This window comes from Nyctereutes procyonoides, unplaced genomic scaffold (assembly GCF_905146905.1).
Source record: "Nyctereutes procyonoides isolate TBG_1078 unplaced genomic scaffold, NYPRO_anot_genome, whole genome shotgun sequence".
Taxonomy (NCBI): Eukaryota; Metazoa; Chordata; class Mammalia; order Carnivora; family Canidae; genus Nyctereutes; species Nyctereutes procyonoides.
Window position 1 is genome coordinate 73,982,904 of NW_026575146.1, and position 11,649 is coordinate 73,994,552.

At 53.0% G+C, this 11,649-nt stretch overlaps 1 protein-coding gene across 1 annotated transcript; it reads left to right on the top strand.

The window, feature by feature from the left end:
• Positions 1–1,479: 1,479 nt before the first annotated feature.
• KDELR1 (KDEL endoplasmic reticulum protein retention receptor 1) lies at positions 1,480–9,659 on the top strand. The gene is made up of 5 exons (XM_055311228.1): positions 1,480–1,724; positions 2,396–2,496; positions 3,129–3,287; positions 7,246–7,498; positions 8,899–9,659. The coding sequence occupies exons 1-5, from the start codon at positions 1,634–1,636 to the stop codon at positions 8,931–8,933; spliced, it is 639 nt and encodes a 212-aa protein (XP_055167203.1). The 5' UTR covers positions 1,480–1,633; the 3' UTR covers positions 8,934–9,659.
• Positions 9,660–11,649: the final 1,990 nt, after the last annotated feature.

Genomic DNA, 11,649 nt, shown 5'->3' on the forward strand with positions numbered 1-11,649 from the left:
GAGGAAGTGTGTGTTGGGGCCAGCTGGGGGTGGGTGGGTGGGGAGGCAGGAGGCAGGGACTCAGAACCCAGCTTTGACACAGCAGCTTCGGCCCTGGACTCCAGGGCCCCAGGGGCTGCTGCCCTCTGCCCCTTCCCCACTTTGAGGCTTGGGAAGCAGGAGGCCATTCCCAGACTTAAGTCTCCGCCATGCTCGGACCCATCTTTTGGCTTCTGTTGCCCCAGAAGGCCAGATTGCAAACTAGGTTTACCTCATGAAGCCAGGAGTCCAGGCTCCCAGCCCCCTCCTCTCTCAGATCCCGAAATTCAGGTCCCCAGCCCCCTCTTCCCTCAGACCCTCAAGTCCAGGTCCCCGGTGCCTCCTCCCTCAGATCCAAGAGTACAGGCCTCTGGGTCCCTCCTTCAGGCCCCATCCCTTTTAGGCACTCAGACAACCTGATCCCCCAGCACAAGCCATCCTCAGGCACCCATAAGTCTGAGACTCATGCATGTCACCCTCAGGTACCTGATCCATCCAGGCCTCTGAAGAAATCAGTATCACTTCTATTACTGAAGCACCCTGGCCTCTGTCACCCATGGGTACTCAAATATCCAGGAGGAAAGCTTCCTCCTAGACACAACCTGGTCCCTGGAGGGGTTCTCAGGCCAGCAGCCCAGCTCCTACCCCTCATGCTAGAGAGGCTGAGCCCAGGCTTCTCTAAAGTGCTGGGGTGGAGTGGAGTGGAGTGCAGGACACCTGGGCCCCTGAGAGCAGAGCCCAGGAGAGTGTGTATGTGCCTGTGAGGGGACGGGGCTATGGGTTGCTGACTCCAGGGTCTGGGAGAGCTGGGGTGAAGGCTCACATACCTAAAAAGAAGAGGCTGGGGACCTGAATCTGTGGGTCCCAGAGGAAAGAAGGGATTGTCCATCTAGGTTCCTGGGCCAGAATGCTGGAGACACAAGTGGTTTGAGGTCTCAAGGAAGGGGGCCCACACTCTTGGATCTGAGGGGGGAAGGGGGCTGAGGTTCCAGCCTCCTGGGTCTTAGGGGATGAAGATGCTGAGGGTCCAGACTCCCTGGTCTCAGGGAGGGGCTGGGGGCTGCTTTCTTGTCTTTTGGGTGGATTGGAGCTGGAGGCCCCTGAAAGGCCAGCGTCTGGGTCCCTGTCTAGGATTTTTAAAGCTCACAGACCAGCCACCTGAATCCCTGGCAGTGGCAGAGGCTGGTAGCCGCAGCTGTCACCCTTGCTGAGAAACCTACTGCCTGGAGGAGCAGGCGCCTGCTCTGGGACTTTCAGATCCCATCGACCCCGCAAATTCCTAGCAGGCAGGCTTGGGGCTGGCAGCCTTTAGCGCCGATTCTGCAAGCCGGGAGGTGCGGGATAGGGGGCGCCGGAGAGCCGGAACCCCGCCCTCGGGGCGGAGCCTCCCTCCGGGCTCCTCCCCCTCCCGCCCTCCTCCCTTTTCCCAGCTCCTGCTCGGCCACCAGCTCCGGCCTCGGCTCCCCCTCCCAGAGCCCCCTCCCCGGAGTGGAGCCCACCGGAGGGCCCCTCTCCCGCCCCCCAGCCCAGCCACCCGGCCAGAACATCAGCCCCGGGGGGCAAACCAGCCCAGCCTGCCTCCCACCAGCCCAGCCCTGCCAGACCCCCCCAAAGCATGAATCTCTTCCGATTCCTGGGAGACCTCTCCCACCTCCTAGCCATCATCTTGCTACTGCTCAAAATCTGGAAGTCCCGCTCTTGTGCCGGTGAGACGCCCATGGGGCGGGAGAAGGGGGGAGAGTGCGGAGGACATCCCACGACTCGGGGAAGGGTTTGGAGGCACGAGGGGGACGGGTCTCCCCGCCCATCCCCCCCACTGCTTACAGGGGATCCCCCTTCCAGGTCCGGGGTCACCGGGGGGTCAGTTCCCTTCCGCAGACTCGGGGTGTGTGCAGTTTGGTGGGGGGTGGCTCCAGGCACCCAGTTCAGCTCCCCTTGGCCCTTCGCGGGTGGCCCCGGGATTTCGGGGCTGGGAACCGGGAGCTGTGGCAGGCAGGGAGGTGGCTGGGAGTTGGTGACGTGGACCGTGGCGGCCGGGACGGGAGCGGGAGAGCGGCGACCGGTTCAGGGGCCGAGGTCAAGTGGGGTCCTTCGGAGCCCCCACCTTGCGTCCGGACTGTGGGAGGACCCTGAGGGGCCCGGGAGTGGCCGTGAGGCCTAGCCTGGGACAGAGCCTCGGGCTGGAGTAGCTTCGGGGCCGGGCTGCCCCCTGGCTGTGGGCCGTGGGAAAGGGCCCTGCTCCGGCGGGGAGGGCTGGGGAGGCCTCCAGGGACAGCTGCGCTCCGGGCCGACTCTGGGCCGTCCCCGGCGCTGGGCGGTGGTTGGTTCCTCAGGCAGCCCACTCCCAGCCTACCCCCACTCTCTCTTTGGACCACAGGGATTTCAGGGAAGAGCCAGGTCCTGTTTGCTGTGGTCTTCACTGCCCGGTACCTGGACCTCTTCACCAACTACATCTCACTGTACAACACGTGCATGAAGGTAAAGGCTCTGCCCCTGTGCTGGCCCCTCCTGAAGGGGGAGCCAAGTGAGGGTCCTAGGGAGGAGGGAGTATGGATCCCAAATTTTTGGACCGGAGGGAGGAAGGGGCTGGGATTCCAAACTCCTTGGTCTGAAGGAAGAGGGGATGGGGGTCAGGACTCCAAGGTTTGAGGGAGGAGGGGACTGGGGGTGAAGACTCTGGGATCTGAGGGAGGAGGGGACTGGGAGTGAGGACCTCAGGGTCCGAGGGAGGAGGGGCTGAGAGTGAAGACTCCAGGGTCTGAGGGAGGAGGGGCTGGAGGTGAGGACTCCAAGGTCTGAGGGAGGAGGGGGCTGGGGTCCTGGACTCCTGGGTCTGAGGGAGGAGGGGGCTGAAGGTGAGGACTCAAGGTCTGAGGGAGGAGGGGGCTGAGAGTGGGGACTCCAGGGTCTGAGGGAGGAGGGGGCTGCGGGCCTGGACTCCTGGGTCTGAGGGAGGAGGGGCTGGGGGTGAGGACTCCAGGGGCTGGGGGAGGAGGGGCTGGAGGTGAGGACTCCTGGGTCTGAGGGAGGAGGGGGCCAGAGTTCCAAACTCCTAGGTTCGAATCTTGGGTGCTCAGCTGAAGTGCCCTCCTCATCATCCCCATTGACAGGTGGTCTACATTGCCTGTTCCTTCACCACAGTCTGGATGATTTACAGCAAGTTCAAAGCCACTTATGATGGGAACCATGACACATTCCGAGTGGAGTTCCTCGTTGTTCCCACGGCCATCCTGGCATTCCTGGTCAACCATGACTTTACCCCTCTAGAGGTAGGCTATGTGGCACGGTCCCTGTAGTGGTGGATGGCAGGACAGCTATTGACAGTGGACCCTCTCAAAGGCTTCCTTGTGCAGGTTTTGCTCAGACTTCCTTATTTTATTTTATTATTATTTTTAAAGATTTTATTTATTTGATGGAGGGAGAGGGAGCATGAGCAAGGGGAGGGGCAGAGCAAGAGGCTGACTCCGTGCTGAGCAGGGAGCTTGGTGAGGCTCCATCCCAGGACCCTGGGATCGTGACCTGAGCCGAAGGCAGACAGTTAACCGAGTGAGCCACACAGGCGCCGCCAGACTTCCTTATTTTAGGATACATGAGTTCAGCACACAGGCTTGGGAGGTGGAATGATATTAATGCACTAACAGCAGCACTCACTGCATTCCAGGTGCTGCTCTAAGCATTTTGTGTACATTAACTCATTACTGTGTACAGCAGCCCCACTTTACAGATGAGGGAACTGAGGCTTAGGAAGTTTAAGTGACTTGTCCAAGGTCACTGGCTTCATGAGTAGCTCAAGAATTGGGAATGGGGGCTCTGGGCTCAGGCTACTTGGATTTGAATCCCATATCTGCTACTTTCTATTAGCATGACCTTGGGCATATGACTTGACCTCTCTGTGCCTTGGTTTCCCTATCTGTAAAGTTCCGATCAGTTCATTGTGAGGATTTACTGATCATGTGGCATGATCTCATGGTTAAACATATAGACCGTGGAACCACAGAGCGAGGGTGACTCAAAGCCAGCTTCTACTACTTAGCAGCTGTGAGACTTTGGGCAAGTCTATAATTTTTCTGTAGATTTTTCTTGTCTGTAAAATGGGGCTAATCAGTTCCTACTTCATAAGGTTCTAAAAAGAGGTTCATATTGGTAAAGCACAGTGTCTGGCACTAGGTAGCAAGTACTGTGTCAATGTTAGTTTCATGACTAAAGTTTAATATCATGCTGAAACTTCTAAAAATCATGTTTTTTTTTTTTTCTATGGCATTTTAGTAGCACCTGTACAAACTCCTGGGGTTTTTGAATTTTGAGATGGCCTGTGCTAAGTTTGTGATCTTCTGCAGGAATCAGAAAATCAGAGCAGCCTTCTCTCCCCTGAGCCTCCTCCGGCCTTGTCGGAGTGGCCAGATGTGCTGTTTTCAACAGAGGCCACAATTTAGGACTTATCCTGAAAGATTGTTTGACAAATTTGGCCACATATTCAAAATATCTTTCTTTTTTTTTAAGTTAATTTTTTTTAGTAAGTTCCACATCTAGGGGCACCTGGATAGCTCAGTGGTTGAGCATCTGCCTTTGGCTCAGGGCATGATCCTGGGGTCCTGGGATCGAGTCCTGCATCGGGTTCCTCACAGGCATCATGCTTCTCTCTCTGTGTCTCTTCCTCTCTCTCTGTGTGTGTCTTATGAGTAAATAAATCTTTAAAAAAAAAAAAAAAAACAAACCCAACAACTCCACATCTAAGTGAAGTTCGAACTCACAACCTCGAGATCAAGAGTTGCCTGCTCCTTGGATTGAGTCAGCCAGGCTCCCCTCAAAATATATTTCTTTTTTTTTTTTTTTTTCAAAATATATTTCTAAAACCACTGTGTAGGCCAGACAAATTTGATTGAGGGCACCTTTAGCCCAGGGATGGGAGTGGGAGGCTGCTGTGCTATGGCAGGAACCCTGGCTTGCGTGTAGCCCTGGCCTTTGCAAACATACCATCCTCGTCACTTTTCCGGTGCACTTACCCATTTTGCAGATGTGGAAACAGAGGCTCAGGGAAAGCACAGGGGCTTGTTCTAGATGGAGGTGGCCAGACTGGAACCTAGGACACTTGACTCTAGCTTTTGCAGTTCCCTCATTCAGAGGGAGGAGGTCACTTGTGCAAAGTATTGGCACCCGCTGTGTGTCCAGCTCTGTGCTGGCTATTCTAGATATGTCGTCCTTTCTGACCCCTTGGGCACCCAGGACGCAGACATCCTTATCCCCATTTCTTGGAGCTGAGATGAGGCTCAGAGAGGAGAGCTCACAGGATTGGAACCCAGGTCCACCTGCTTGCAAAGCCCAGGCTATTAATTGGTGCATGCTAAAAAAAAAAATATTAGTGAATCCTAGAAGAAAACTACTCTTTAAGAATTGAGACATCATAGATAAAATAAACGTGATGAAAATGTGACCTTCCATTTCCTCTTACGTCATAATTCTCTTCCTCAAGGGTGACCCCGGGGGTCATAGGTGGGTGTGCATCAATTTAATGAGGGCATTTTTTGAGAGCCTCAATAAACCTGACTTGCTAAGAGCTGTGCTATGGGAGTGATTATGGGAGCAAGCGCTGGAGTCCAGTGCTTGAGTAGGAATCTGCTTCTCCCCATAGTGTAGCTGTGCGACCTCAGGCCTCAGTCTTCTTATTTGTATAATGGGGATAACGATAGGATTCACTTTCTAGGTTTAAGACATAAGCCAGTTAACTACCCATAAGATAGAGCCATGCCTTGGATATGGTAAAGGCTACGTAAGCGTGAGTTGTGAATGCACGCTGATGTTCCCTGCTTTTCTCTCACAAACCAAAACAACTGAGGAGGAGCTCCAACTGCCACGTGGTCTTATTCTCTGAGGGGAGGTTTCAGTGGGTCTACAGACCGGAAGTCACCCCAGGTGGGACTTTCAGGTTGCTGAGGACTGAGAGGATGCGGGTGGTTGTCTAGTCTCTCCTTCCCCCTCCTACGATGCCCTGTCCTGCTCACAAGTGATGACTGTCACTGTTTCCTAAATGGTGGCCAGCAACAGACAAGCACATGGGGAGCTTCACTCACTCGTTCATTCAGGCATTGAATATGTGCCTGGCCCTGTGGCCATGGAGTGAACAAGATATAGGATCCTGGGCCTCATGGAGCTTGCTCTTATTCTGGCAAGAGCTGCTGGGAAGAATAGAGGGGGTGATGTGACAGTCTTAGGGGTAGGACTGGTCAGGGGAGGCCTCTCTCAGAGGTGATGGATGAATGAGGCTGTAAGGAAGTAGAAGAGGCCAAATGTGACATTCTGGGGGAAGAGCTGAGGGAACAGCAAGTGCAAAAGCCCGGGGGCAGGAAAGAGTGTAGTGTATTGAAGGACCAGATAGAAGACTGCATCCCGGAGAGCAAAGTAGCGAGTAAGAGATTAGGCTGGAACGGCCAAAGTTAAGAATCTGGATCTTACTCTGGTTGTGATAAGAAGCAGTGACCAGGAGTGATAGAGCTTGATTTATGTCTCTAAAGATTTCACATTGAATGTCACCCCCCTAAGGGTGGGAAAATCAGCCCCATTTTAGAAATAAGGAAGTGGAGGCTCAGAGAACCTGGGTCTTTTGCCCAAGGTCTCATAGAGGGAAAATCTCAGAGCTGAGATTCCAGCCTGGTCTGCCTTTGGAGGCATGGCTACAAAATGCTCATGAGCACTGCCTCCAAACCCTTGGTTTGAATCGCAGCTGTGTTGCTTCCTAGCCATGTGGTCTCGGACAGATCTCTGAACCTCAGTTTCTTGATCCGTAGAATGGGGATGCCCATGACAGGATCTCCCTCATGGGGTTGATGGTGAGGATTAAATGGGAGGGTACAGGGATGCTCTAGTGGCTCAGCAGTTGAACGTCTACCTTTGGCTCATGTCATGATCCTGGGATCCTGGATTGAGTCTTCCATTGGGTTCCCTGCAGGGAGCCTGCTTCTCCCTCTGCCTGTGTCTCTGCCTCTCTCTCTCCATGTCTCTCATGAATAAATAAATAAAATCTTTAAAAAAAATAAACAGAATATTATCTATAAAAACTTTAAAAAAATAGATGGGAGGGTACATGTGACATGGGCAGGGTGGTGTCTGGCATTCAGTGGGTGCTGGGTCAGCATCGCTGTTCCCGTTCTCTCCACCATCCCCCACCTTCTCTCCTGCCCTGTCCCCTTGTCTCACCCTACTGTCTGCCCCTGCTTCTTGCCCTCCACATAGATCCTCTGGACCTTCTCCATCTACCTGGAGTCGGTAGCCATCCTGCCACAGCTGTTCATGGTGAGCAAGACGGGTGAGGCAGAGACCATCACCAGCCACTACCTGTTTGCTCTGGGCGTCTACCGCACGCTTTATCTCTTCAACTGGATCTGGCGCTACCACTTCGAAGGCTTCTTCGACCTCATTGCCATCGTAGCAGGCCTAGTCCAGACTGTCCTCTACTGCGATTTCTTCTACCTCTACATCACCAAAGGTAGGCAGCATGGAGGGCCGGCTGTAGGGGATCCTGCTCTTTCTCCGGCTCCTGCCCTCCCTGGGGCCAAGTTCCGTCTCCCTAGCCCTGGATCACTCAATGGCGGGAAGGCTTCCTCTCCTAGCTTCTGGGGTCCCAGGCTCACTGCCCTCCTGGGATTTCAGATGTCCAGCCCCTGCCTACCTAAGAACCAAGGCGTTGTTCTCCTAGGCCCTGCATCCCTGAGGAAAGAGCGGCGAGGCACAGGGGGCTGTCTGCTTGCAAAGCAGCTTCCTCCTTTGACCACTCAGAGCTGGCAACCCTCTTCCCAGCCCCTGGGCATTTGAGACAGGACAAAGAGAGAGCAGGAGTGGCCTCTGACTTTCCCTCTCTCAGATTCTGTCCTAGGCCCTCCCGCTCTGAGGTTCCAGATCCCATAAAAAGCAATTCCTATCTCCCCGACCCCAGCAGCACTCAGAGAAGGAACGGCCTCCTCTCTGCTGCTTGGTCTCTGTCCTCCCCTCAGAGACTCAGGCCCATCAAGATTCATTCATTCAACCAACTAACCAACCAATGTGTTCAGTACTTTCTGTGTCCCTGGCCAGACTCTAGGGCTGCAGCAGAAGGAAAAGGTGGCCCTCCCGTCCCCTGTGTTCTAGTAGGGGGTGATGGTGAATGAACAAGGAGAGAGAGATGGTTGCAAACAGCAGGAAGAGCTCAGAGAAACCACGGATATGTCAGCGAACAATCAGGGAGGGTGAGGGGGCTGCTTTACATGGGGGATGCTCTGAGGAGGTGGTGGGAAGCAGGGAGCTGAGACATGAGGAGTCGGTCAGTGTGAAGGAAAGAAGGGAGGACGCCTGGGTGGCTCAGTGGTTGACTGTCTGCCTTTGGCTCAGGTTATGAGCCCAGGGTCCTGGGATCGAGTCCTGCATCAGGCTCTGCACAAGGAGCCTGCTTGTCCCTCTGCCTGTGTCTCTGCCTATCTCTCTCTCTGTCTCTCATGAATAAATACATAAAATCTTTAAAAAAAAGAAAAGAAAGAAAAAAAGAAGAGGCAGTAAGAGCAGAGCAGAGTGTGGAGGCAGCCTGTGGCCTCTCTGGATTGAGGCTGGGAGGGTGGGAGAGGTGGTGGCACCTGGCCAGCCCTACTGGGCCCTTGGACCCTATCCTTCTGAGACCTGGAACCCAAATGTCTTTTGAGGGTGGTTGGGGAAGCTGGCACTAGAAAAAATGCAGTGCCTCTTCCCTGTTTGCCTAGCTCACCCCTGGGCAATTCAGGCCTGTCCTCCCAGCTATGATCCAGGGTCCTGCGGCTGACCCTCCAGGATGCCCCGCCAGCCCAGCGTCCAAGTGGGTGTGGGAGGTCATCCCTGCTGCAGGGCCCCTTGGTAATGTCCACTCCCTCTGTCTCCTTGCAGTCCTGAAGGGGAAGAAGCTGAGTTTGCCGGCGTAGCCCTGGGCTCGGCCATCCCTCTCCTCGGCAGCCCGAGAGACGCAGAGGAAGGCAGCGAAAGACGAAGAGCCTTCCCTTCCCGTCCAGGGGTGACTTTTTAAAGAACCAACCTCTCCGCACTCCCCAGCCCCCCTCCTGCCAGGTTTCAGGGGGGTGGTGGAGGACCCAAGTCTTGGGGAGCTCAGGACCTGGGGTGTTTGTAGTTTTTTGCCTTTTAAAAAAGAAAAAAAAATCTTTCCACTATTTAGTTTTTGATTCTGATGACTCCTTTCTCTTCTACTCTCTGGCCCCCAATTTTTATAAACTGTTTTTGAGTGTCCCATGGGGAAGGGTAGCATATCTTTGCCCTCCTCCAAGCCGCTCGGCTCCCTCCCAGATCCTACCCTCCAGCCTCGCCAGTTGCCAAACACTAAATCTGCAGACACTCACCTGTCTGACCTCCCACCATGGCCATGAACACAGCCTCCCCCACAAAACCCCCCCTCAAAGTTCAGGATTGGGGAGAGGGAGGAGGGGAGGAACAGTCTCCCTGATTTTTCAATATAATTTTTTTCCAGAGTTTGGGTTTTTTGGGCTTATCCTAATTTTTTGACAATTTAGGGGGGACGAGGGGCCGGGCATGGCAAGGGGGTTGGCCTGAGGGTCACCATTTGGCTCAATAGCCACGTTTTTGTACAGAATTGATGGTTGATTCTTTGTTCTCTTGAAATAAACCGAGGAAAATGATGCCTCTTTCGCTACTCCTTGCCCTCTCTCTGGTGTTTGTGGGGTCCCTCCTCACCCTTCCCTCGGCTTCTGCTTTATCCCATTGACTGGCCTGCCAGCAACCAAGTCCTGGGAGGAGCAGGAAGGTGAGAAACTGGGTTCCCTAGGACTCAGAGCGCCACCCTCCTCACAGCTGTGCTGGGGAAGAGGTTTCAGAAAAAAAAAAAAAAAGTCTTGAAGATTCTCTTTATCTTGGCACAGAACTTCCCTGGCTGTTCTCCCGAATCCCAGGGTGGCAGAGGACTTTCAAGAGCATGTTTTAGAGGTCACCAATGGGCAGCCCCCGTCCTACCCTCATTTGGCATTTTGCTGAGCCATTACAAATAAATAATAAATAAATAAATAAATAAATAAATAAATAAATAAATAAATAAATAAATAAAATCTGTTGCCAGCTTTTAAAAATCAGATTTTCACATTGAAATCTGGATTTCTGGCTTCTCTTGGGGAAAAAAAAAAAATCTGTCAATCTGACAATGTGGGTCCTCGCTTCCGGGTGGCAACAGATGGCTGGAGCTGAATGGATGGGGTGTGAGCCTTCCATCACAATCCCCAGGACTTGGCTGAGGGGTTGCTACCATTCATTATCTGGCTGGTGCTGTGATTTTGTTTTTGTTTCATGCAGTTAAAAACACAGTATTTTCCACGTCTCCCTCTGGACTGGCTTCACACCTGGCTGGTTTCCTTCACTTGCCTTACCTGCCTGGACTTTGTCAGCCTTTGGAGTTTTGCCCCCTGGTGTAGGCAGACTCGCTAGATGACCCCCAAAGACCTTCTCGAACCATGTTCGGTTCTGTAGGATGGCTCTGGAAGCTTTAGGAGGTGGGTAGCTGGTGTTTGCCTAGCATGAGTACCAGCCAGCGTGTATGTTATGTGGATGAGTTCTCTGGACCCTTACAGCACCCCCAAAGGGGGGGTACTTTGTGGAGGAGGAAACCAATGCGTAGGGGCAAGTGAGTGGCAGAGCTGGCGTTTGTACCTGGGCTTCCTGATGCTGCAGCCTATGTGTTTCGCCACCGCTGTGTGGATTTTCAACTGTTTTTGTTTCTCTCTTTTTTGTAAGCCAAAGCACCTTCCACTTACGGGAATTTACCCAGAAGCCTGATAGGGAAAACGCAGAAACAGGGCTGCTTGGGTTGATTCGTGATGGGGTGGTGGCACCTCTCTGTATGCAGTCTGAAAACCATCAATCTAAATCTGGTCCGAGTCTTTAGTTTTCCGGCCAAGACAGCTTGGCCCAAAGAAATTAAGTGCCACATCCCAGCTTATCCATCTAGACAGAGTGAGGATAAGTGCTTGGGATCTTCCTGTTTCAAACATCAGAGCACTGCCCACTCCACTGCCCTGCTGCTCTTTCCCTAGATGCCCACAGGGACCACATCCTATTTATTTTTGTAACTTCAGTCCCGAGCATGGGGCCTGCCACCCAGGAAACCTCAAAAAAAAAAAAGGTTGCGGGGGACCATAGAATCCACATGTGACCCCCCCACACAACTAGTATCCCTTTGTCCAGTTTGTAAATGAATGCTCTGCAGGCCACAGGGGCCCTCCTGTGGGTGTGTTTTGTTTGGCCTGCATAACATTAACATTTTTTCTTGCTCTACCCGTTGCCAAAGAACTCCACATAAAAAGAAAGGGGTTTCTGATTGTTCTGGAAAAGCCAGAAGGCTCTAGAGCTCGGCTGCCCAATACTGTAGGCATTAGCTCCACGCTTGAATTGTGGTGGGTCTTAAGCTGTGGTGTCTGTGCATTTCAGAATTTTCATAGGAAAGAATGTAAGAGAGACCTCAATTTTTATATTGATGACATGTTGAAATAAACTAAATGATCATATTTTGGATATATTGGGTTAAATAAAATATGTGAAAATTAATTTCAATTGTTTCATCCTACTTTCCTTAATGTGGCTGCTAGAAGGTTTCATATTCTGGCCCTCACTGCCCCCTGGCTT

What these genes read in the sequence shown, in the direction of transcription:
- KDELR1 (XM_055311228.1), top strand. Translation starts at nt 1,634, where the DNA reads ATGAATCTCTTCCGATTCCTGGGAGACCTCTCCCACCTCCTAGCCATC. An exon ending in GAAGTCCCGCTCTTGTGCCG is followed by an intron (nt 1,725 to 2,395) that starts GTGAGACGCCCA and finishes TTTGGACCACAG; the next exon opens with GGATTTCAGGGAAGAGCCAG. An exon ending in CTACCTCTACATCACCAAAG is followed by an intron (nt 7,499 to 8,898) that starts GTAGGCAGCATG and finishes GTCTCCTTGCAG; the next exon opens with TCCTGAAGGGGAAGAAGCTG.